The 25,949-nt window shown below is 51.1% G+C and overlaps 2 protein-coding genes across 3 annotated transcripts in view; one reads left to right on the top strand and one right to left on the bottom strand.

Moving 5' to 3' along the window:
• CRAMP1 (cramped chromatin regulator 1) overlaps positions 1 to 10,022 on the bottom strand; it is a 57,366-nt gene extending 47,344 nt beyond the window's left edge. Inside the window, exons 1-2 of one of the 2 annotated variants that reach the window (XM_088017271.1) lie at positions 9,761 to 10,022; positions 7,251 to 7,600 (exon numbers count right to left, since the gene is read on the bottom strand). In XM_088017271.1, coding sequence (XP_087873397.1) covers positions 7,251 to 7,599 — 349 coding nt within the window. In that variant the 5' untranslated portion in view covers position 7,600; positions 9,761 to 10,022. Of the gene's footprint in view, positions 1 to 7,250; positions 7,601 to 8,030; positions 8,065 to 9,760 lie in introns of those variants that run through there. The other variant, XM_088017272.1, reaches the window with a different exon arrangement.
• A 2,617-nt stretch (positions 10,023 to 12,639) lies between these two features.
• The window catches only part of IFT140 (intraflagellar transport 140), an 80,482-nt gene continuing 67,172 nt past the window's right edge, over positions 12,640 to 25,949 (top strand). Inside the window, exons 1-3 of the mRNA XM_028111965.2 lie at positions 12,640 to 12,688; positions 15,797 to 15,974; positions 19,492 to 19,713. Coding sequence (XP_027967766.1) covers positions 15,828 to 15,974; positions 19,492 to 19,713 — 369 coding nt within the window. The 5' untranslated portion in view covers positions 12,640 to 12,688; positions 15,797 to 15,827. The remainder of the gene's footprint in view (positions 12,689 to 15,796; positions 15,975 to 19,491; positions 19,714 to 25,949) is intronic.

The raw sequence follows: 25,949 nt of genomic DNA, 5'->3' as shown, positions 1-25,949 counted from the left end.
GACCTTGAATGCTTTTAAAAAGCAAACTAGAATCACAGAACTTCAGAGTAGAAAGATTACAGGCCATCTGGTCCATCCCCCAAATTTCAGACAAGAATGGCTCAGCACTTCACTTCAGGCTCATCCAAGCACTCCAGCTCAAGCAGAAACAAGAAATAGGCCCAGAGAGACTGTGGGGGAACGCAACAGTGGGCTCCTGGGTGGGGCCTCCCACCTGTGCAGAAGCATTGCAATAAAAACAGTGACGAGTGAAGAGGGAAGAGAGAAGCAAGCAAGGACAGAAGTGGGAAGGCTGGAGGCAGAAAGAGAAGACCACTGTGAACAAGACTGGGTGGGTATAGGGGCTTTCTCCGGGGGTAGGGGGGTGGGGGGCAGCAGGTGCAAGAAGCCCAGCAGAAAAAAGTAGAGGACCAAAGTCAATGCTCTGTCTGCATCTAGTTTCTGAGGCCACAAAGAGGGTGAACGAGGGTCTGCGTGATGAGAAGTCGGTGTCCCAGAAACCTGCAGGGAAGCAATGTACAAGAATAGGATCCCAACAGCAAGCTCTCTGAAAGCAGGAACAGTGTTTGACTTTTCAGTGCCTAAGCCTGACACCAGGCCTCAAACACAGCAGATGCTCCACAAGAGCTCAGAAACCCACGGAGAGCAGGGCAGGGGCCCCTCGCCCGCCCGAGACCCAATGCGTCCAACAGAGCCCACTCTTCCCCGTCAACCTACTTCTGTGTCATAGTCCTCCAGCTGCCCAGGGGCCACCCAGCTTCTCCTGTCCCCATTTCTGTGGCCATGTTCCCAGGCCAGCTCCTTATCACTCCTGAGTAAGACAACTTTAACAGCCTCCTCCCTGGTCTCCAAACCACCAACCCCGGCCACAGCCTGTTCTCCAGAGCCGGAATTTGAGGGATGCAGATGTGTGGCTGCGGTCTGCCTTCTGAGGCTGCACGGCTGCCCACTCCACCTCCGGACAAGCCAGGCTGCCTGTCTCCTCTAGGTCCCTGCCATCACACATCTCTGAATGAGCCTGGGACCCTATCACCCATGCCCTTCACATCACCTGAAGAGGAGGAAACGATCCCTATTTTCCAAGTGGGGGTGCTTAGGCCTGGCGGGGAGCAGCTTGCCTGGCATGCCACACGGCTGCTTGGACCCAGGAGCGTGTGGCTCCACAGCACCTCGGAAGCACGTGCAAATGCTTTGCTTTTTTCTGTCTTCTCAGCGCGTAGCTATTGTCCACATTTCAGAGATGGCCCAAGGTCACCAGGCAGCTAGAACCAAGCCTGGGCATCTTCCTCTTGAGCCACACGATACCATGGCGGCTGCCACCCGTGTCACGGATGCTTCTATTATCTTTACTCCACACAGAGCTAAAGGATCCAGGGGTTTGGAGGGGGACCTCGACACCCCTCCCTCCGTCCTCAACAGGTTCAGTGACTTGACCAAAGCCACACAGCTAATAGTGGCAAGAGTTAGGGACAAAACTGCATGACTCAATTTAGGTCAGAGACAGAAGATGTAATAACAATCTGTCCTATCAGGCAACAACTCACTATCCGGGAGCTTTCTTTCAGAGTCTGGGAAAGTTCCTTCCCAGGGTCAGGAACATTAACAGAGAACACAGCAGACCAGCACTGCGAGATGCTCAGTGATGTCCCTCGAGGGGAGAACACGTGAGTCTCCCCTTACTTCGTCCACTCTGCACCTTCTCAGCTGGGAAGATGGTTCGACATGAGCTAAAGGCAGTCCATCTGCAGGCACACCTGCCTCCGACCCTGGCGCGGGAATGCTTCCTCGTGGCCTGGGTCTGTGGTATGAGAGAACAGGGGCCTCTCAAGAGGCTGAGGATGGCACACCTGGTCCGTGCACCTGTCCACCTCAGGTCATGATATGCCACAGTCGAGATGGAAGCAAAATGCCAAGGTCTCCTGGGGGCCGCTCCTGCGCCCCTCATAGCACACCTCACCTGTGTCAGGCGCCACAACCGTCAAGCTTGTTTTCAGAGCCTGGACGTGACTGAGGGGGCACCCTCTCCACCAAGGCCATTCCCAGTCAGGGTGTCACCTCAGCAGGCAGATCCAGACGCCTCCCCTGGGCCGGTGTCTGTCATCATGCACATCACGCACCGCTGCCCAACGGGCCTCCGAGACCTGCTCCACTCCACGCGGCCGGTACTCCGCAAGGTGGCCTCCCATGGGCTCATCCTTCAACCGGTCTCTGCAGAACCAGTGCGGACGCTGCAGCCGTACCACCGGAGCCCCGGTGCAGGGTCCCCACCTCTGAGACGTTCTGTTTCGTGAGCCGAAGGTGACCTGGAACCGCGCGGTCCGGGATGACCCCATGCACAGCCCGCAGCGTCTGCAGCCTCCACATGGCACCAAGCCTCGGCGTCCTCTACGCTCCCAGGGCTGGGCTCCCTCACAGGCACACCGCTTCTCCCCAAAACGTTTGAGAAAAACGTAACTAAAACCCCATTGTTTCCATGAAAACATATGCCTTCTCTGTCAAATAAGGTGAAGTCTTTCTGGAATTCTCGACATCCCTCGCAAACACAACACCTTAGAACCTCTTCCTTCTCCAGCATTTCTCCCATCGATCTTCAGCACTAACACTGCACTTACTCCATGTCCTAAAATGCTTCCCTGCACCCCTACCTATGACAAAGCTCATTCTTACATCCGTGACTCCACTATCTGAAATCGTCCCTCTATCACCTTTACATCTTCGTATGATACAAAACAAGACACAGCACACGACATAAAATGAAAATCCTACAGTATCCTTGGTTGGCAAAGGACAATTCCACAAGCAAACACCACGGAAACGCTAGCTTTGGCATTAAAGCCAACAAGGTATTTGAGAGGTAGCTCAGCCTTCAAACCAATATTGAAACGTTACCTCACCTATTGGGTCTATACACTCTGTCTGTTGTCTTCGATGCAAAACTAGTGTAATCCATACAACTCTGAACTTAATAATTTACAAGAGCCCCTGGGTTGCAGGGGTTTCCCTCTCTAGCCTGCACAGTTCCATCAGGGCCCATCTCTGAAGTGGCCAGGGACACAGGTCTCCTGACCTACTGTGCACAGGGGGTCCGGGGCACACAATAGGACACGTCCAGGTTACTGTGTCTCCGACCTTACAGTGCAGCACACAGGGTGTGTGGGGGGAGGGGGCAAAGGCCTTGCCTTCCTCCTCCTCTTCTCCCGACAAGGTCTGAGGGCTTTCAGCAGAGCCCGGTGCCCCTGCCCAGTTGGCCACAGTGGGCTCCACACTGTCATCACTGCATCTGACTTTATTAAACATCACTTACTGAGTCACACTGGGCACAAGAATCAGAGCGCTATAGCCCCAGTGGTCTTGACAATCTGATTGTCCCTCTCCCTCCACAGAGAGTATGAAGGACAGGGAGTTCACAGCATGCATGGCCATACTTCGACCGGCCTCCTGAGGCCTGGCCCAAATGCCCGAGCCGTGACAAGTGACTGCAGAGCCAAAGACAAGCGGACAGTGCCTGCATGACATGTGGGCACGCCCATGGGTGGAAGGGGCACACTCTGACCACTCCCTGCCAGGGGCTCCCCCAGAGGCAAGGGCTAGGCAGAGCCCACAAACACAGAGCTACCCTGTTTTCAAGCAACCTAGCTTCCAGAATCTCTCTTGAAACACACAGGATCCAAGCCCCGTCTGCACAGCTGACCCCTTCACCCCTAAGTGTTAAGGTCAGGATGGCTTTAGGCACAATCTTGCCCAACCCATTTTGGAAGTAATGAACCTAAAGTTCGGGCACATCAAGGGACTTTCCCTTTGCCCCGTAGCTGAGCCAGCCACAAAGCAGCACTGGGGGAGAAGCCAGGTCTCCTGACTGCTGGCTCACCCCTCTCTGCCGTATGGTACTCATCTCTCAAAGAAAGACCACATCGGGGTGACAGGCCTCATCTGATGTCTTTTAAAAACACCTGGAAGCTACAAGCAGCCCGCAGTTTATGTAAAATATAGGTAAGTTCTGAACAGTGATTTACTGATTTCCTAAGTACAAGCACAGTGAAACCAGGCAACACTGCCCAACTGTGGAGATGGCACAATTCATGACCAGCTGGCCTGAAGTTGGGGAGAATGAAGGTTCTTGGGCAGAAAGGGGGTGGGGTAGGGGACTGAAGGGCAGCAGAGAAACTGAGAGTCTGTCTTGTGCTTACAATTGCCCCACAGGGCAGGCAACAGCTTAGGAATGTTCCCGGGACCTCTCTCTCTACCTCCCAACAGGTGACACCCAACCCAGCCTACCTGTCCAGATTCTGTAGCTCCCTAACCTCAAAGCTATCCACGTTTTCCATAACAGAAGCCCTGGGAGCCTTTTAACCACTTACGGCAGGGCTTGGCTGTGTTATTTACTGTGGTGAGCCAGGCACTGGCATTATCCCCATTTACAGACAAAAAAATTGAGGCTCCAAGAAAGAGACCATTTAGCCAAGAATCACCCAAATCACAAACTGGCCAGAAGGGGAAGGGCTTCAGGGCTCTGTCTCCTGGACCAGGTTCTCAGAGATACATGAATTCTGGATCTCGGTCTCAAATGCACCCTCGGATCACTCTGGGTGGCAAGGTGGGGCAGCAGGAACATGTGCGCTGGCATCGAGCAGGTCTACTGGTTTCTGGCCTGAAGCTCCCCCTGTTTAGGTGGAGCACATTATTAAGACAACAAACCTCGGTTCCTGCACCCATTTAAAATGAGTAAGAAAGGGCGCCTGGGTAGCTCAGTTGGTTAAGCGACTGCCTTCGGCTCAGGTCATGAATCTGGAGTCCCGGGATCGGGCTCCCTGCTCAGCAGGGAGTCTGCTTCTCCCTCTGACCCTCTTCCCTCTCGTACTCTCTATCTCTCATTCTCTCTCTCTCAAATAAATAAAATCTTTAAAAAATAAATAAAATGACTAAGAGAGACGTAACGTGTAGCACATAGATGCTCTTAGCTCCCTGCCCCTTAGAATTCTAACAGAACCTAATTCGGAATCGTGCTACAAAAGCATTAGTCGTTGAAACTGACAAGACTGTCTTCTCAGAAAGAAAGCAGAGTGGTGTGCACAGAGGCACAAGGCAGACTTCCTTTCCTCCCTAAGGCTTTTCCTCCAGACTCATGGCAAGGTTCTCACGCCTGGCGGTTCAGATTCAAACTGGCAAAAGCAGTCAGTGATCAACCAAGGAACAACTGCCAGTGACTGGGCGGGGAGCACTCCTTGAGCATAATGGAAATTACCTTGTTTTCAAGCGAAAAACTAACAAATGCTAGGACCATTCATTTCCTCGCTGATCCGCACTCAGCACCCGGGATAGAGATTTCCAGTCTGTTAAGACAAACACTCCTCTAAAAAATGTTTGCAGAGGTTACCAGGCATGCTGTTGGAACCGGACCTTTGCTGGCTATTCATGGAGGTGGTAAGTGAGCAGAGGTTATGGAGGCATGAGGAGGGGGGTGTTCTGGGCACAGTGAAAGGTGCAGACAAGATCAGGCCCCCTCAGGAAACGCCAGGCTCAACACTTTCTGTGAAACAAAGCAGACACGCTTCTTACTCCTAAAAGCCACCATGACGGTTTAGCTTTATTGTTTACTTAAAGAAATATTCACTTGCTAAAACAGGAAAATATATAAAAGTCACAAGAAGCACCAATTCTAACACATATCCATTCTCCTAACGGAAAGTCGACTGCTGCTCCAAGCACGCACTGGGACAAGAACCAAGAACAGAAGTGCCAACGGCTGATGTGAGGCTAATCCAGGAGACCTCTGGATGAGCCACGCTCAACTATGCAAACAAAAGCAGACCTCCCCTCATCACCTGACTGCCAAGAGCAACTGCAACCCAAAGCGTTAGCACCACTCCGCCTCCCACAGGGCGGCCACGTACAGGCGCAGAGTGCTTTCACTCCACCACCTTGTCTCACAGGTGAGTGTGCTGCTCATTCCGGCGGATTCGACAAGTCAGACGAGCAGATGCAGGTCAGAGAGCCAAGTTGGCAAGGCCGTGGCCGCTGCTAGGACTTCTGAACCACAAACAAACCGTTGAAGGCATCCCAGGAGCTTACTGGTGATAACTCAAACACACCTGTAACTAGGAGTGAAAAACTATTTTTTACAAAACAAAGCTGATAAAACAAATCAATGCTTTCCTAACTGATCAGCAACTTTCACACCAACATAAACACATAGGACACAAGGTTTAATTTCTGAAACATGCAAAATTACCTTACACTCACAACCTTAAGTATGCTTACATCAAGTAACTTTACCAAAAATCTGGTAAGGCCAGCAAGATTTCAGATGCCAGCCCTCCCCAAGTGAGAAGGCAGAAACAACTGTAAATGTACGTATTTGGCACGCGTCTCCAAAATGGTTCTTAGTTTCTGAAATCCTTCCTTCTTCAAATTGTCAGGGCTCCTAATAAACTTAAATTACCATTTCCCGAGGAACTAAGTAAAAGTTTTTTTCCTGTAAAGCTCACTGGAACTCTGTTACATCTGCTATCTGTGAAGTGCTGCAGATTTGGCCTCAGACGGAGAGGAGTGAAGAGGAGCTCACTCATACGGTCAGGAAGGCGGGCGCACAAACAGAGGAAAGCAGCAACCACATTGGCAGGTGGTTTTCCTCTGATTGGGGTGGGGACCCCAGGAAAGCTGTACCACCCTTCCACACCAGGAGCACCAGGGCAAACACCCAGACTGCTCCCTGCCTGTACCAGGCCACAAGTGTTCCCACAGCCTCCTGCCTTAGGGGACACGGTTTCCGTGGCACCCAGGGAACCCTTCGTGGACTCAAAGGGTTGCATCTGGATGTCTTTAGGACTCCTGAGCCTGGAATACCTGAGGTAGAGGGCGATGGGCCCCAGTCAGACCCTGTGATCAATCATGTTTGGCTTCTTATGCAATGGGTTTGGAAAGCCCACTCCTTTGTTGTGCTAGGGGAAAGAGATACGGCAGGTATTCTCTCTTTCCTTCCCCAAAGCATTGTCTGCGAGATAGCCTACCATGGAAATCAGGGACGATCCTTTCAAAGAAAACAAAACCCACCCTTCAGGAATCCATTGTACTTGCCCGGAGAGAGGGTCCTCACTGCCTCCTCACGTAGTTCCGACACAGAGAGAAACAGGCTCCTCGGGGCAGAGCGGGGGCGCGTCCCCCTGCACGGTGCCCCCCGTCGCGGAAGCCAGGGCGCGGGCAGGGCCCCCTGCCCCCCACCCCCACCCCGCAGAAGCCGGGGTCCCCCTCACCTTTTCCGCGCGGCCCCGAGCCGCCCGCGCCGCCGCTCCCCCCAGCGCACGACGAGTCCTTCCTGAGCCTCTTGCTCTGCGGCCTCACGCTGGACCGGAGGAAGTGGTGCTGGTCCTGCGGGCAGGCGGGTGGTGGAGACGGGGCCTGCGGGCCGCCCGCGGGCGCTGGGGGGCCGTCGCCGCCGTCCCGGGGGGTCCTGGCGTCCCTCTTTGTGCCGCCGCTCTCGTCGGCCGCGTCCCCGCCGCCGGGCCCCTCGCCCTCCAGCGAGTCGTCGTCGGCCGCCCGCTTGCCCAGCCGCTTGAGCCCGTCCTCCCCGCCGCCGCCGCCGTCTCCCAACTTCACTGTCATCCTGGCCGGGCAGGGGGGGAGACCCCGGTGAGGCGCGCGCCCGGCAGCCTGCCCGAGAAGTTTAGCGCACCGATGCCCTCTCAACATGGCCGCCGTTGTTTGTTCGCGATCCCCTCCCGGCCGCCCGCCCGCCGCCGCCCGCCCGCCGCCGCCACCGCCACCGCCCGGCCCCGGCCCCGCCGCCCCCGGCGCCGACCCCAGGAAACGGCGGCCCGGCGGCGCGGAGGCGGCGGGGCGGGCGGCCCCAGGGGGCCGCGCCCGGACGGCCCTGCCCGCGCGGCGCCCCGGCCGGCGGGGTCTTGGGAGTGGAGGGTAGGGGGTAGGGTGGGGGTGGAGGGGCCGGGGACAACCGGGAGAAGGAAGGGGGATCCCCGGGGGACGGCGGGGGGTGGTCCCGGGGGGTGCTCGGGGCCGGGCCCGGAGCCACCTACCCGGCGGGGCCGCGGCTCATGGCCTGCGCGCCGGGCCTCTCCCCGCGCCGCCCGGGCCTCGGCGCCCGCGCCCCCGACCCCACCCCTCCCCGCCCCCAAAACGCGCGGGGCTCCGGGCCCGCGCACCTGCCCCGCACGCCGGTCCCCAAAGTTGGCCCCGGAACGAGGGCAAGGGGCCCGGATCCACCCCGCCAGAGGAGAGGCGCGAGCTCGCCTGCGTGCACAGGGGACTCCATGGTGGCCCGCGGCTGCCGGTCCGCCTGCTTATTTTAAAAACACACATAAAGAGTAATAAGCTCGGGGTTTCTGGGAATCTTGCTTCCCAGGGTGGGAGGTGTGTGCTGCTGCGGAGATTTACAAATTAAAAATGCTTTTGCAACAAAGGAGCCTGTGGCGTGGAACAGGTGGGAGCCACCCGTGAAAGCGACACCACAGACAGGTCCAGATCCAAATGCAAGAGTGGGCAGAAGAGGGCTGTGCAAAAACTCTTGATAACCGTTAATGAAATTCTTGCATTCACTTTGTTACCCACTGCTGTGTGAAATGCTCAACAACACTTGATGACTCTATAAAAATGCATCCCAGAGTGCAAACCCACTCAAAAATTAACTCAGAGAATCAGGTAGTATCAACCTATAGCCCCAAAAGGGTCAGTAATGTGTATCTGTGATAAAGCAAGAAAGATAAATATTAGATTCCTCAACAGGTGTTGAAACTGTGCCCAAACTGTGCTTGACGTCCTCAACACAACCGCTCAGAATGGAAACATTTCCATTCAAAAGGGAAAAGTGAGCAAGACATCGAGGCTAACAATGAAATACAGAAATAGGGGCAAGGACCTCTCACTGAAAGATCTGCAAATAAGTAAAAATCAAAGTAATACCTACTACTGCTCTGATGTATTCTGTCACAAAATGACCTGTAACATTTTTCATTTGTCAGAATTGGTCTAAAGCAAAAACAAAACAAAACCAAACAAAACAAAACAAAAGAACCTGCCCAAAAATAAAACTTTACAGGACGAATAGCCAAACTTTTTAAAGGACTTCATCGCATAAGACTTCTTGCTGTTCGTTTCTCAACCTTTCCATTCCTACTTAAGAAACCTGGAAATACCTTAAAGGGCCTCTCTCCGGGTTATAATGTGGAGAACCCTACTCTCAGGGACCTATTATCCCCAAACTACCCACAGTCAAGCCAGGAGGCAGGCAGAGCACACACCAGCCAAAGCAGAATACACTTGCCCCTCGTCTGCCCGGCTGAAGACTGGAAGACACTAAACTGAACACAGAAGGTCACGGCCTTTCAGAATCTAGAGGATATTGACACATATCAGAGTTTTCCCCTACAGGAAAAGGAAGCCACGGGAATGGAATCCCTTTACCGAAAACCTCCAACGCTACTTCCTGACCGTGCACAAAAGGTGGAATCAGCTCCAGCAACATCCCCGCCTGACACCGTTTGTCAGGTGTCGGAAAGGAAAAAGCAAAACCCTCCGTGTCTCGGGTCGAATTCTGGCTGCACCACGACACTGTCACCGCGTGTCACCGCGACACTGCTCGGTCCCGACTCCTCCGGGCCACCCCGACAAAGCACCGCGTGCGTAACTACCGCCGCCAGGGCACAGGCCGCTTCCCCTCTCCCGCAGTCCCGCTCCGGCTGGAGGCTGGGCCTCGCCATGACAGCCGGTCGGGGCGGCCCACCCCTCCCGAGCCACAGCCCCCGGTCACCTTCTTCATCAAAGCCTCGCAGCGGCCTGGCTTCGCGGGCTCCCCGGGGGCCTCCCGGGCGCCCGCAGAACCGGCCGGGCCGGGCAGCCCCGGCCCCCGAGCGCCCGCTGCACAGAAGCCGCGACGCCGGTGTGGTCCTTCCGCCTCGGAAGCAAATGCCCAGCGGCGCTCGCCCCGGCACGTCCCTCCGCGCCCGGCGAGCGGGGGACGAGGATGCGGGCGCCGGCGCTGCCGCCTCTCAGCTCCCGGAGGCCCGGCTCACCGCTCTCCGCAGCAGTTCCGGCTACGGCGGCCGGGCGGAGGAGACGACGCGCGGGCGGGGCGGGGCGGGGCGGGGCGACGCGCGCGGGGACGAGCTCGCCCGAGGTTTCCAACGCGGGCGCCCCCCTAGGGGCGCTGCCATTGGCCAACAACGGGCGCGCGCGCTTGCACGTACGGACGCTGGGCGGGGGCGCGGGGCGGGCCTGCGACGAGGGTGGTGTTGTGACGCCGGCCTCGCGGTCGTGCGGGCTAGTACGTCTCTCCGGATTGGTGGATCGACAGCCAATGGAGTAAGCGCCCAGGCTATGATTGGCCGGGGCCGTGTTGACGGATGCGTGAGAAGAAAACGCTGCCTCAGCTCAGTCTTGAATCAGGCGCGAACCGAGTTTTTAACGACAAAGTGTAAAAGTTCAATTGAATCAGATAAAAGTGCCCTTTATTAGACTGAGAGTTTGCTTTTGAAATTCCTGAGCGTAGCGGAAGCCGCTGGGCACTCGGGTCATATTTCTCCGTCATGGCGATAAAGGAGTGTGTTCTCAATTCTAGTGTGTATTATAGAAGAAAAGGATAAGAAAGATGGTGTCCCAGGGTCCAGGCCTGGAAGGAGCACTCATGAGCCATAGGGATCTAAGGGGAGGATAAGAGAGATGGTGTCCCAGGGTCCAGGCCTGGAAGGAGCACTCAGGAGCCATAGAGACCCAATGCACAGCGAGATGATCACAGACAATGATCCCGTACTGTAATTACGTGTAAATACATCAGTCTGATAGGACTGACATCACCACATCAGCCATGTTACAACATGAGCATACGTACTTCTCAATACACCTAGAACTTACACGATGCTACTTGTCAAATTTTTTCCATAAAAAATTCTAGTGTCCATGAAAATGAGGTTTTTAAAAACGGGATCTATCCTGTACCTATGTGATCCAGCACCTAAACTGTCGGATCCAGTAGTATCTGTACTTCCCTCTTTTATTTTTTCACTTTTGAACAATGTGGACCTTTTACCCGTAGCAACTCTTTTTTTTTTTCCTTTAGTGAAAAGATGTCGCTTTGTTGTTCCAAGTTAATTTCGAAGTTGAAGCACCCGTTGCTAATGCCTTTGGGAATGCAATCTGTCCCAACGAGTCAGGCTGATTTCCGATGGGATGAAGCGGGACGTACCCTTGCCTACCATCTTACTGCCAACGGAATCCATACGCCCCCCCGCAAAGCGTTGCACCTCAAAAGTTCCGTTGAATCCAGTGGCTTTGCTCAGAAATACTCTTGAACCACACCCTCCTCCTTGAGATGAAACAAAGCAGAGGCCAACAAACGGCCTGCGGTCCAGAAGACCGGGCAAGAAGATGAACCAAAGAGGAGGGAATGTCAACGAAGATGGCAGTTCCGTTTCTCGCCCACATTCTCAGCTGACCGACACGGTTAGAAAGGTGTAACTGCAGGAGCGGGTCCCAACAGGCTTTGCATCCTCATCACACCTGCAAGAAAGTCACCAGCTTCCCTTTTATGCGAAGAACAGGCGAATCCTGACCTCCTAGCTCCCCTTTCCGAGCTGTTGTTCTTGATTCTAGACAGCGGCTGCGACGGGGAGAAAATGCCCCGCAGGACCCCGAAGCTTGCTGCCCCGCGGGACCAGTCAGGAGACTCCTGCCCTCGGCGCCTTACGAACACTCCCGACCGTCTTCGGCTCTTTCCGGCCGCTCGGGGCGCTTCGGGCGGCCTCGGCATCCGCCGCGCTCACCTTCGGCTCTTTCCGCGTACCGCGCGCAGCCGTTGTCTGGGCAACGCGCGGCAGCGCTACGGCTCGGATGGGGTGAGTGGGGTCGAAGGGCGAGGGCGGGGAGCGGCCAGGGAGAGTCTCCCGAGCGGCCTCCGGCTGGGGAGCGGGGCGACGGCGCAGCCGGTCGGACCTCCGTCCCTTGGCCTCCCGGGTCATCTTCGTCCGGAAATCGGGCCTCGGCCAAGCGGGTCGGGTCCGGGCCGGCGGGAGCTGGGCGCGGCGTCCGAGGTCAGCGCGCGAGGACCGCCACCGCGGGCGCCGTCGGGTCCCGGCGCGGCCCGGGAGGGGAGGCTGGCGGCGCTGGCGGGGAGGGGAGGAGAAAGCGGTCGGCCCTGCAGCCGCTCAGGGAGCGGCGGTCCCTCGCGTCCCCGGCCCGCTGCTGTGACCCTGCACCGCGGGGGCGGGAGCCGAGGGGGGCGCCCCGGCGAGGGGCCGAGAGTGCTCGCGCCCCTCCTCTCAGCATCCCCCGCGGCCCTCCTCTCAGCCGCTCCCCCTGCCCCTCCTCTCAGCCGACCCCCCGGCGCCCCTCCTCTCAGCATCCCCTGCGCCCCACCTCTCAGGCGCACCCTTAGTCTCCGCCGGCCCCCCCCCGCACCGCTCCTCTCAGCAGCCCCCCTCCTCTCAGCCCTGCGCCCCTCAGCCCCTCATACCGCATCCCGAATGTCTGCCGCGAGCCCCTCAGCTGACCCTGGTAGCACTGAAGACGGGGCTCGGCCGGAGGGGACTGGAGCAAATCGCTTAGAACAAACGGAATTTTTGTCTTTTCCCCAAAGTTTATACATTTGCTAAATATTTTTGTTTTGTTCTAGAGACCGAGAGTTTGTTTTAAAGAGAAAAAGTGCACTTGTTTCTGAACCAATGCCATTAATTGATGTCTTTAGGTAAGGATAGTATTGCTAGTTGTCTCTCCTCGTGTTTGCTTTGGTAGCTTTTGTTCTATAATTATGCAGATGATACTTTTTCGTGGTAGAAAAACGTTAAATTACAGGTAAAAGGAATGATGAACAGTCCATCCACAGTATAAAAATGGACTCATCCGCCCTGGCAACTTTTTACAACAAAACATCAAGAGCATCTTTCCTTGCTAATAAATATCTTGTTCTTCTTTTTTTAAGATTTTATTTATTTAATTGACAGAGACATAGAGAGCACAAGTAGGCAGAGCGGCAGGCAGAGCGGCAGGCAGAGGGAGAGGGAGAAGCAGACTTCCCACTGAGCAGGGAGCCCGATGCGGTGCTCGATCCCAGGACCCTGGGATCGTGACCTGAGCCGAAGGCAGACGCTTAACAACTGAGCCACCCAGGCTCCTCGCTAATAAATATCTTCAACGTATTAACATATAGGGGGCCTGTTCTCCGGTCTGGGGATGCTGCCGGGACCTCTCACCCTGTGAGAGGGGCAGAGAGTGGGCTGCCGCTGGAGGACAGTCAACCAACTGCACATTTGCGATGAAGTCTAAGTGCAGCAGCGAAGTTCAGGGATCTACGGGGATGCTGGAGAGAAGCCTAGAAGTGAGGTCAAGGGGAGACTTCCTGAGAACTTCCTGAGTATCCACAGGTGGAATATGGGGGAGAGAACCTCTGAGAAAACCCCAGGCAGGAAAAAGTCACTTAAAGATCTGTTGGTATACATGCTTATTACAAAATGATGTTTGAGATTAAAAAACAAAAACAAAGAGAAAACCAGGCATAACTTTGTTAAGCACTATTGTAATTCTTTTTCCATCAGTCTAACAAAATTAACATTACTTATTTTTCAAAGGAATATTTTCACAAAGTAAACTTGTAGAATATGAATACAAATTTCCCATAGCCCAAAACTTTCAAGCCTTGGTTGGCTGCAACACCTGAAAACTCAACTTGAAAGCTTTCCTTTGCTATATATATAAACACCCAGGTTTTTCTGTGTTGGGGTTTTTTTTTTCAATTTTAGTGACTTTATGAAAGTTTGTGTCGGTGCTATACTCCGAAATCAGAGCCCTGACCAGTGTAGATGTCCCCTCAGTGATGTGTGTGTGTAGGAGGCCTCTGGATCCTGCTGCTTCCCCTGACTCCAGTACCCCCCCCACGGCAGTGAGAACACCATCTCAAAAAGTGCGCCTTTGTTTAGTATTCAGGGTATGTATTCATAAGAAAAAGGTACCTCTGTGCCTTTAGCTTCTCACTGAATGGGATTTCCTTCTCTAGATCTACACTGAGCCTTCGAGGCTTCCTCTGATAATAGCTATTGCATTGCTGAAAGCAAATGGCACAGTCCATGTCCCACTCCAGTGGTAGTGATAGAACGTTGCAGTGTTGAGTATTTTTTTACACAATCTTTTTGTTGTAGTTAAATATACATAATTTAAAATTTATCGTTTTAATTATTTGCATGTAAACGAGTCGGTGACATTAAGCACATTGACATGTTGTATAATCATCCGCACAATCCCTCAACAGTACTTTTCCATCTTCCCAAACAGAAACCCTGTCTTCATTAAACATGAACTTCCTGTCCCCCAGCACCACAGGCCCTGGTACCCACCCTTTCACTTTCTGTCTCTGAATTTGACAATTCTAGGGCCCTCCTATAGGTGGAAACACACTGTATTTGTCCCTTTGTGACTGGCTTATTTCACTGAGCATAATGTCTTCTACGTTCATCCGTGTTGTAACATGTCAGAATTTCAAGGCTGGATAATACTTCTTCCTATGTATGCACCATATTGTGTTGATTCATTCATCTGTCAATAGACATTTGGGTTGTTTCCACCTTTTGGCTACTGTGAATGGTGCTGCTATGAACATGGGTGTACAAGGATCTGTTCAAGTCCCTGCTTTCAATCTTTTGGGGATATACCCAGAACTGGAGTTGCTAAATCATATGGTAATTCTATGTTTAAGTTTTAAGGAACCACCATACTGTTTTGCACGGCGTCTGTGCCAGTTTACACTCCCACTGGCAGTGCACAAGTGTTCCAGTTTTTCCACATCTTTGCCAACAGTTATTTTCTCTTTTTCTGATCACAGCCATCCTAATGGGCATGACGTTGAATAATCCTGAATGAAAGCAAACTAACCTACAAATACTCTCCTCTGCCAATTAGTGTCCCTAAGCTGACTCTGGAGTATGAAAAGTGGGCAGTGGTGACCATCCTGTCATTCACCATCCTACCCCTCCCGCAAAGGGGGCAATAAGCACATCTTTTCCAGGGGAGAAAGATGTTAAATTTGGGAAACTAAACAAGTTCAACTACCCCACAGTTACCAGGGTTTTGTTTTCTTAATTCTCTAACAAAGGAATCCTGTTGCCTCCTACTACCTGAGAGCCAGATGTAGAAGACAGCCTTGGTTTTCACACTTTATCACCAATTGAATACTAGCTTTTCTTTTTTTTTTTAAAGATTTTATTTATTTATTTGAGAGAGAGAGAAAGAGAGAGAGAAACAGCATGAGAGGGGAGAAGGTCAGAGGGAGAAGCAGGCTCCCTGCCGAGCCGGGAGCCCGATGTGGGACTCGATCCCAGGACTCCGGGATCATGACCTGAGCCGAAGGCAGTCGCTTAACCAAGTGAGCCACCCAGGCACCCGAATACTAGCTTTCCTTATGTATTTTTGTGAAACAGCGTTTTGCTTCTATTTGGTTGGAAATTTTTGCCTGAAGGGCAGCTATAGAAATACAAATTGTCTTCATTATGATGAATAAAAATGATCAAGATTTACACATGTGGTCTAGGTGGCTGGGCTTTTTCTTATGATTTGATGGCAGTGTTTTCTTCTTTTCCATCACACCCTACCTCATTCTAGGTCCAATTTCTTGCTTCTAATTATATATTTTTTCCCTGTTAGAAATCTCTGCCATGTAAAGTTGCCCACGTGGTCTTAAGGGGTATTTGTAAGTTGCATTGTGTTATGATAATAGGTTTGTGATGCTTTTCTTTCCTAATTCTATGTAGTCATTTCTTCTCATTGTTCAAAAGCAACAGGACTTGGCTCTTTTTCTTCCCTGCAGGTTTCAACCTTGACTAGGTCTGAGTTTCATCATGGCTCTCTATTTTGACCACCGAATAGAAGCCCCGGACTCTGTCGGGTCTCCTTCGCACATCCATTGGCACCCTGTTCATCCATTCCTGGTGGTTGCCTCCGTCAGCACGACCTCAGGAGGCAGCGTGGATATATATCTGGAACAAGTGAGTCCTAGGAAGTAATGTTTTTGATTTCCAGGGCCTCTGGCTCTTGTGTCCCTTTTGTTCTCACATGTGTGTGCACGTGCGTATATGTGGTATGTGTCATGGGGGAGTGTGTACAGGTATGTGGCATGTGTTGTGTGTGTTTTTTGTGTGCTATGTGTGTGGTATGTGTGTCATATGTGTGCCGTGGAAGGGGTATGTTGTGTGTGGTGTGTGCATGTGTGTGGTGTGTGTGGTGAGTGTCATGTATAGGGGATATGTGGTGTGTGTGCTTATGTGTTTGGTGTATGTGTTGTGTGTGCTGTGTGTCATGTGGTGGGGAGATATGTGGTATGGTTGTACACATGTGTGGTATGTTCTGTGTGTGCATATGTGTGGTATCCATATTGTGTGGTGTGTGTCATGTGTGATATGTGTAGTGTGTGCTGTGTGTCACTTGTATGTGGTGTGTACATATGTGTTGTGTGTGGTGTGTGTGTCATGGGATATGTGTGGGGTGTGTGGTACGTGTGTCGTGTGTGTATGTGGTGTGTGGTACGTGGTGTCTTTGTCATATGTATGTGGGATGTAGTGTGTGTGATGTGTATGTGGCGTGTGTGTGTTATGTGTTGTGTGTGGTATGCATGTATGTGGTGTGTGTGTGGTATATGGTGTGTGTCCATTTGTGTGTGGTGTGAGTGTGGGATGTGGCGTACATATATATGTGGTGTGTGTGGTGCGACTGTGGTATATGGTGCGTGTGGTGTGTGTGTGCCGTGAGTGTGGAATGTGGTACATGTATGGTACATGGTACATGTGTGATATGCGGTGTATATGTGGTATGTATTGCATGTGGTGTGTATGTATGTGGTATATATGTGGTATGTGTTGTATGTGTGATATGTGGTGTATATGCAAAGTGGTGTGTGTGGTATGTGGTAAGTGTGTTGTATATGTATGTGCTGTATGTGGTATGCATATGTGGTATGTGGTGTGTGTCATGTGTGCTATGTCATATGTGATGTGTGTGGTATGTGGTATATGTGCGGTATATGGTGTGTGTGATGTGTATGAATGTACATGTGTGATAATGTGGTGTGTGCGGTATGTGGTATGTGTGTCATATGTATGTGGTATATGCTATGTGTGGCTTGTGGTAGTGTGTGGTAGTGGTGTATATGTATCTGGTATGTGTGCAGTGAGCGTGGTATGTGATGTTTATATATTTGGTGTGGTATGTGGTGCTTGTATGGTATGGGTATGTGGTATGTGGGGTTTGTGTGTCAGGTGTGGTGTGTGTCATGTGTGTTGTGAGTGTAGTATGTGATGTATGCATGTCATGTGGTGAGTGTGGTGTGTGTGGTGTGTATATGTATGTGGTGTGTGGTATATATACATGTGGTATGTGTGGTATATGGTGCTTGTGTGGTATGGGTATGTGGGGTGTGTGTGTGTCATGTGTGGTGTGTGTTGAGTGTGTTGTGAGTGTGGTATGTGGTATGTGATATGTGTAGTATGTTGTGTGAGTGTGGTATGCGGTACATGTGTGGTATGTGGTGTGTATATGCACGTAGGGTGTGTGGTATGTGGGGTGTGTGTGTGTCAATGCCTGGTGTGTGTCGTGTGTATTGTGAGTCTGGTATGTGGTATGTGTGTGGTGTGTGATGTGTGTAGTATGTGGTGTGAGTGTGGTATGCGATACATATGTGGTGTGTGCATGTCATGTGGTGTCGTGTGTGTGTATGTGGTGTGTGTGGTATGTGGTGCATGTGTGTGTCTTATGTGTATGTATCACTTCTTCCTGAGGTTCAGATGCCCAGTATTATAAGAGCCCTGTGATATGGATAATTCTTTTAGCCCTGCTACTTAGGTTTGGGGACATATTTAGGGATGTAAAACAGATTCCATAGTCAGTCCATGCCTCTAACCAGAAATGACCCCTCCACGCTATCTGTGCACCCTGGGCCAGTCTCTTGTTGGCCCCACTGGCCATTGGAAACTGTTGGTGTCCTGTGGCTGCCATAACAAATTACAACAAGCTGGCTGGCTTAAAACAGAAATGTATCCTGTCACTGTTCTGGAGGCCAGAAGTCTGAAATAAGGGCTCCTCAGGTCCACACACTGTCTCTGAAGGCTCTGGGGCAGGACCCGTGTCGGGCCTTGCCCTGGCTTCTGGTGGTTTCTGGCAATCCTAGGCAGTCCTCCATTTGCACCTGCATCACTCCACTGTCGTCACATGTGTCTCCTCTGTGTGTCTGTGTCTCTTTCCTCTTCTTCTAAGGACACCAGCCGTCAGATTAGGGCCCATTCCAATGACCTCTTCTTAAGCTGAACATCTGCAGAAACTCTGTTTCCAAATAAGGCTGTATCACAGGCACCAGGTTAGGACTTCAACATGTTTTGGGGTTTTTTTTTGTTTTTTCTTTTTTTAAGATTAATTAATTTATTTTTTTTTAAGATTTTGTTTATTTATTTGACAGAGAGACACAGCGAGAGCAGGAACACAAGCAAGGGGAGTGGGAGAGGGAGAAGCAGGCTTCCCGCTGAGCAGGGAGCCCAATGTAGGACTCAATCCCAGGACCCTGGGATCATGACCTGAGCCGAAGGCAGACACTTAACGACTGAGCCACCCAGGCACCCTAAGATTAATTTAGAGAGAGAATGAGCAGGAGGGGAAGAGGGAGAGGGAGAGAGAATCCCAAGCAGACACCCCACTGAGCACAGAGCCTGACACGGGGCACGATCTCACGACCCTGAGATCCCGACCTGAGCCAAAACCGAGTTGGATGCTTAACCGGCTGTGCCACCCAGGAGCCCTAGGACTTAAACATCTTTTTCAGGGTGCACAATTCCACCTGTACCAGAAACTTTGTAGAAGCCCCTCAAACTTCCCATGCTTCATCCCACTCCCCACCTTCCTCAGTGCATGACATACCTCATACTTCACAAAGAAAATCAGAATTTTCTTCCCAGTCCTCAACGTTCTGAAGTGTCATTGTCGCCCTGCAACTCCAGCGAAGCAGCTAGGGTCATAGTGACATCTGCATACTCTTGGGTCCTTATCTGATCTCCCCCTCTCTGCACAGTTCCTCACTCTAAGTCTCTCGGGAAACAGTCTGGAGGTGAGAGGGGGCTGAAAATAACTTTGGCCTTGCAGACCCTGAAAAGGCTCTTGGGGTCACCCCAGAGACTGTACTTAAAGAACCTTGGGATCAACAAATTTGACCTCTTGGCCCACTGCTTGTTTTTGTAAATAAAGTTGTATTGGAACCCATTAAAATGCTAGCTAGCAACCAAGCAGCTGTGAGTATGAGGTCATCCTCCTTGATAAGCTGGTCAGCGAGCTCAGTTGAGTGTTAACTGTATATTTTCATAGTGCAGCCAAGAGCAAGCTTGGTGTTTTAATGAAAATTAAGTAGAACATTTCTTAAACAGCTCTTTATATCTTCTAGCTGATCTTGATATCATTGATTAGCCAGAAGTTCCTAGAATAGCTGTCTCTCTTCATAATATGGAATTTACCTCTTGCCTATTGTAGGGTGAGCATGTGCCCAATACCCATATGGAGAGGTCATTCCGGGTCACTTCCCTGTGCTGGCACCCAACGCGCCTGATCCTGGCTATTGGCTGGGAGACTGGAGAAGTGACAGTGTTTAATAAGCAGGACAAGGAGCAGCATTCGATCCCCCCGACACACACCACCGACGTCACGGTCCTCAAGTGGAGCCCCAACGGGAACTGCCTCGTGTCAGGGGACAGGGTAAGCAGACTTGGCTGACACTGATTTCAGATCCCTACCTTTCCCTGTCAGTGCTCTTTGGGATATACGTTGGGAAGCGTGTTAAAGATCAAAATTTTAGAAATATGTGGTTGCTGAATTCAGTTGATCTTGATGGATGTCATGGCAGATTCTGTTTCATACTGAAAGCAAGGTTTGCAAGTTTCATTCTACCATCCCACTCTAGCAGAGGTATGTCTGTAATTGTTTAAGTGAACTTCTCTAGGAAACTGTATTCATAAAGGTGGGGTGACTTTTTCAGGTACTATCATTTTATGGCACCCCTGAATCACTAGCTTCCCTGAGCATGCTTCTTCATTGCCTGGGAGACCCTGGTCTTCATTGTCTAGCTCAGGGCTTCACGGGGTCATTTTGCCCCCAGGGGACATTTGGCAGAACCTGGAGACATTTTTTGTTGTCAGAATGGTGGTGGGGCGGGGGTGTCCTGACATCTATGGGTGGAGACCAGAGATACTGATCAACATTCTGTAACGCACAGGACAGACCCCACAGCAGAGAATTATCCAGCCTAAAGTGTTAACCGTTCCCAGGTTGAGAAACTGTGGTCTGCACCTAAATCGATTCATAAACATATGGCAGAAATTTTACAATGTACTCATTCATTTTACATGTGCCAGGGAATACGTTTCCCTGTTTCGAAGTCTGAGAAGTATGAGAAGGTATATATGTATATATCGTGGCAAGACTCTCCACCCCTACCCCATCTCCTCCATTCCCCTCCCACCCACCCTCAGTGCCCACCGCTTCGTAAAGCTTCTCCTGTTTCTTCAGATATGAACCAGCACATCCAAATGCATTCTTTCCCCAGTTTCCAGTTTTTGACAAATTTGAAACTTCCAGAGGCTTTGAAAGGATAATTTAATGAACACTATATACCGTTTATGTAAATTCGTTAGTTGTTACCATTTTGTTACATCTACTTTCTCTCTATATATATTTTTTCCCCTGAATATTTGAGAGTTTGTCACAGACATCATGCTTCCCCCCTCAGTCCTTGGATGTTGCTCTCTTAAGGACAAGGATGTCGACACAGTTGCACCATGGCATTTGCACTCAGGAAGCCTGGGCTGAGGCTGGCACCTGGGACGTAGGCCACTTTCCAGTTTATCCAGTTGTCCCGGCACTTTTTTGGTGGATATTGTCCTAATGTAGAGTCCAGTCAAGGACCATACATTGCATTTTTCCACCCCTTCTCTTTAATTTCCCTTAATCACGAACAGGTCCCTGGTCTTGTCTTTTCTTTCTTCGCTTATGTTTGGTCTTTGGTGACACCGACATTTTGAGGAGTCCAGACTGGTTACTTTGCAGAATGTCCTTCAGTTTAGACTTGTTGGATCATCTCCTCATGGTTACTTTTAGATGAGGTGGTTTGGGCTGGAAATACCACACGGAGGGTGTTGTCTCCTTCATCTTAACAAAAGTGATACCACACGACGTGCACTGCACAATTTCTGGCTTTTACATTTTACGTCTGCCTTGCATGTCTCTCCACATTCATACACCATGACCTTCCTTCTCTCTAAGCCTATGCGTCATTACTTGAGCCTGTTACCATGCCCTTCACCGGCCCTTGCTGATAAGCATGTCGGTGGTTTCCAATCTTTTGCTAAACAGACAGAGGTACGGTAGCTAACTTCGTGCTTTCGTTGTTTCTCGTGCGGGGAAATCAGTGAAAGTCCTACAAGTGGGGCGGCTGGGTCCCAGGGTGTGAGCATTAGTGGTGGGTGCCCAAGACTCCCTCTGTGGGGCTAGTACCAGATCCCACCAACACACCAACATGTCCCCCACAGACAGTTGGATCCACATTCAGAATTTTGCTAAGAAAAGTGCCATATCAGAAGTCTTCTAATTTACATTTCTCTTGCTACTGAAGGAGACTATTACTTAGAAGAGCCAATTATGTATCCTTTGTAATCAAATCACTTGCCCATTTTGGTATCAATTTGTTCCCCTTTTTTCTAGATTTTCCTTTTTTTTTAAGATTTTATTTATTTATTTGAGTTATAGAGAGAGTGAGCGGGTGAGAGAGAGAGAGCACAAGCAGGGGGAGAGGCAGAGGGAGAGGGAGAAGCAGACTCCCCGCCGAGCAGGGAGACCGATGTGGGGCTCGATCCCAGGACCCTGAGATTGTGATCTGAGCCGAAGGCAGATGTGTAACCGACTGAGCCACCCAGGCGCCCCTAGATTTTTCTTCTGTTTTTCAATTCAATTTCCACCTAATGGCATTGCCCTGCCGTCAGACTTCTAGTTGCTTCATGATCTTTCCCCTCTCCCTGCTGTGGAATACTCGGCAGATCCTCTGTAGGAATAAAAGAACTCAAGATCATCAAACCTCATCATCATCTTGACTATATTAAGAAACAACTAACAAAGCAGATTCTTCAGGCATGCAAGGAAACCCAGGTTTGTGCTGTCAAAGCCCTCTGAGTCAATATATTTAAGAAGAGAAATCCTGATCCTTCCAAGAAAGTCTAAGATGATGCAGGTCCTGATTTAATAATGGGCTCAAGCAAGAAAAGTACTGAATGAACGAGCACTTGGAGTGCTACACCACCCAGAGCCATCCTTACCAGGCTTGGCTGAGGGTCTTCCATCTCTTGCCAGAGACCGTTTTGGTTCGGGTGGGTTTGGTTACCAGTGAAACCAACCCAGACTACCTGAAGTAAGAAGGGACACTTAATCGGAAGCCATTGGAGTATCCCAAGGTCCCTGGGACAGGAAGACAGCTGGCTTCAGGACGTCTAGACCAAGAATGAGGTGCCAGTGGACACACATCCCCCTGCAGTGTGCCCCTTCTGCCACAGCCATGTCTCTCCACTGTCCCACCCCATTCAGAAGGCAGCACCCCAGCTGCTGGAAAGTAAGGCATTCACACACCCCCATACACCCAGGGACACTGCCCCTCCTCCTCTGTCCCAAGTCCCACTCGAGCCCAGTGACCACATGGACAGCAGTCAGCAGTGCCCAGGGATGTGGGGGACCCTGGAAAATGGGCACTGGGCGGATGCTGCCCCGAGTGTCCTTTAGAAGAAACTCCATTGGTGAAGGTGGGAATACTGCCTGGACCAGGTCTTGCTTCCCTGCACATTCACAGAGCTGGGTGGGGACGTCAGCACATCCAGTACAGAGCGAGCCAACTCGGGACAATTTCAGTGTATATTATTAGAGATCCTCTTTTAGGTTCCCAGAGCCAGTTCCAGCATGCTGGCAGGTAGGGCTCCTCAGATACCACAGGGTGCCCGCAATTCCCCTCAGTTGTGACACTGTCTACCCAGAGATAGCGTCAGCCCCACAGGTGAGGGGCTCAGCCCCACAGGGCCGCCCCCACCCCCTTCCCAGTCCTGTGCTTCTGACCACAGGCTGCACGGTGGAGTGTCCCTCTCCTTGGGCTCTTCCAGTCGGCTAGAGTGGCTCACGTTACCAGTTTATTGAAGGGTGGGATAAAGGAGACGAATCAACAGCCAGAGAAGGAGATGCACAGGGCAAGGTCTGGGGAGGGCACAGAGTCCTCTCTAGGTGCCATTCCCCGCAACACCTCCAGGTGGTCAGCTACCTGGAAGCTCTCTGAACCCAGTCGTTTTGGGTTTTTATGGAGCTTCATTGCATACTCAGGATTGACTAAGTCATTGGCCATTGGTGATTGATTCAACCTGGGGAGGGGGTCCCTGTCCCCTTCCTGGCAGTTGGGGTAGGACTGAAAGTTGAACCCTCTGATCACTGGTTGGTCGTCCTGGCATCCCACCCCGCCCTTGGACGGAGACCAAAAGTCTCCTTCAGTAACAGAACAGAGGACACCTCTGTGGCCCTTATCCTGGGAAATTCCCAGGTTTTAGCAGCTGTGAGCCATGAACCATTGGTGAAAACGTATATGTTTGGTCACCAAACATATACTTCTTTTCAGTTACAGTGTTGTAGATCCTAACATGTGACTCATCATTTGAAGAGATAGTATGTCTCAACAGGGGTACATAGAACACACTAACTTCTCCAGAATCTCTTATTACATTAAACTCTTGCTCTTGCATAGGGATGATTTCTTGCCTTCAGGGGGTAACTTGTCTGAGGTTGATTGTATAAAATTGTTTTGGATGAAGTAGCCACAAGGGGGATGGGACAGCTCAGGATTTGTCTATTCTGTAACCCCTGGTTTTCCAGAAACCTGAGGGAGAGCGCATTTGACTCATTGTAACTTTTCTAAGAGATTTACTGTGCAAGTTGCTTTGTAAGGCCGACATTACAGTTGATTCTCGGACAGCTTGGGGGTTAGGGGCATCAACCTCCTGCCAATCAGAAATCTGAGTATAGCTTTGACTCCCCAAAAACTTACCTAGTAATGGCCTACTGTTGACCAGAAGCTTTGCCAATAACATAGTCAATTAACACATATTTTGTATGTTGTATGTATTACATACTATTCTTACAATGAAGTAGGTTAAAATAAAGAAAATGTTAAGAAACTCATAAGGGGGGCGCCTGGGTGGCTCAGCCGTTAAGCGTCTGCCATCAGCCCAGGTCATGATCCCAGGGTCCTGGGATCGAGCCCCAAGTCGGGCTCCCTCCTCCGCGGGAGGCCTGCTTCTCCCTCTCCCACTGCCCCTCCTTGTGTTCCCTCTCTCGCTGTGACTCTCTCTGTCAAATAAATAAATTAAATCTTTAAAAAAAAAAGAAACTCATAAGGCAGAGCAAATACATTTACAGCATTATACTTTATTTGTCAAGAAAAATCCACATACAAGCGGACCCATGCAGTTCAGACCCGAGTTGTTCAAGGGTCATCTGTATCTGGAAACCACATTCTTGTTTACAATAAAGTGGTGCTCCCCGACCTGCCTGTGGGGATATTGGAGACCCTGCTGATTGAAAGAAGGGTAGGAGGGAGAGGCTATGTGCTCCTGTGTCCACTGACCTTGAGCAAGAGGCACACCTTGAGGAACCCTTGGGCCTCACAGCAAAGGGTCTCTTTGCAAATGGATTTGGATAGAAATAGTGCCCTTTGGCAAAGCATAGCTTACATCCTGGCCAGAGGCCTCCTGGACTGGTTCTGATGGTGCCATCTCCCTACCGTGACCTCTAGTGCTGGTTGGCACCTTCAGTTTGAGACCTTGATGAGTTAAAAACTGAACCTATAGTATACCTGGCACCCAGATGCTGGTTTCTTTGGGTTTCCTCCAATAACGGGAGCCAGGGCTCCTTGGAGAAATAGCTGATTTTAGAACCAGGGCCGGACAGTGAGCCCAGAGAATCTTTAGTTCCAGAAAGAAAGGAAGTGCTCACAGAACCCAGAGTACGGGGTGTGTCAGAGGGACACGGAAGCTAACAAAAGACCTCCCAGTGGCCAAAGCTGGAACATCAAAATAAACAAAGTGGGGCTGGATTGTAACCTGAAGTCGAAAGTCAACATCTGTGACATAAATTTATAACCCTATGATTTCTAATTATTAAGTCAGTGGTGGAGAAGAGACAAATCTCACGTGCTGAGGAACCCCAAATGATTTATGGAGATGGTTCATGCTCAAGGAGGTGACTTCCTTCCAAACAGTATGGGACCAAGAGGGGGAGGAAGAAGGACTTCACAGGGGACAAGGTCACAGATGGGAGGTCACAGGAGGGGCAGCTGCAGCACAGATGAGTCACGTCGACGGCACCGACCCCAATGTGCCACGCCGTAATGAGGAGGAGGGCACATGGTCTCTGTGGCCTTCTCCCCAAACTCACAACTCAGTCCAGTCATGAGAAGAGCATCAACCAAGGCCCAGTGGAGGGATGTTCCACAGCATCCCTGACCAGTCCTCAAAGCTGGGGAGTCAGAGGAGCCTCAGGGAACGTGATGCCAAAATGTCCTGTGGCTCCTGGAGGGGATCTGGGGACAGAAAGCAGGCGGCAGGGAGGAACTGAAGAAATGTGAATAAAGTACGACTCTAGTTAATATAATATGTCAGTATTGGCTCATTAATTCTGAGAGCTGCCCCACACTAAGTACGATCTGCTGATTGGAGAAGCTCGAGGTAGAGAATGGGACTTCTCTGAATGACCCTGCCACTTTTTGTAAATCTGAATCTACTCTGTTTTAAAAGCTGGACACATGACCATTGTTGTCTCTAGGGGAGAGGGCACATGGGAAGGCTTCTGGTTTCTTTGCGGAATATTTTTGAATTATTTGTACTTGACCGTGTAAGTGTAGTAGTTTTGTAGTTTGG

Source organism: Eumetopias jubatus, unplaced genomic scaffold (genome assembly GCF_037043125.1).
Source record: "Eumetopias jubatus isolate StellerSeaLion01/CBP00866 unplaced genomic scaffold, mEumJub1_p1.0 scaffold_12, whole genome shotgun sequence".
NCBI classification, from domain to species: Eukaryota; Metazoa; Chordata; class Mammalia; order Carnivora; family Otariidae; genus Eumetopias; species Eumetopias jubatus.
The sequence above is the reverse complement of the archived record's forward strand: the minus strand, read 5'-3'. Positions and strand labels throughout refer to the sequence as shown.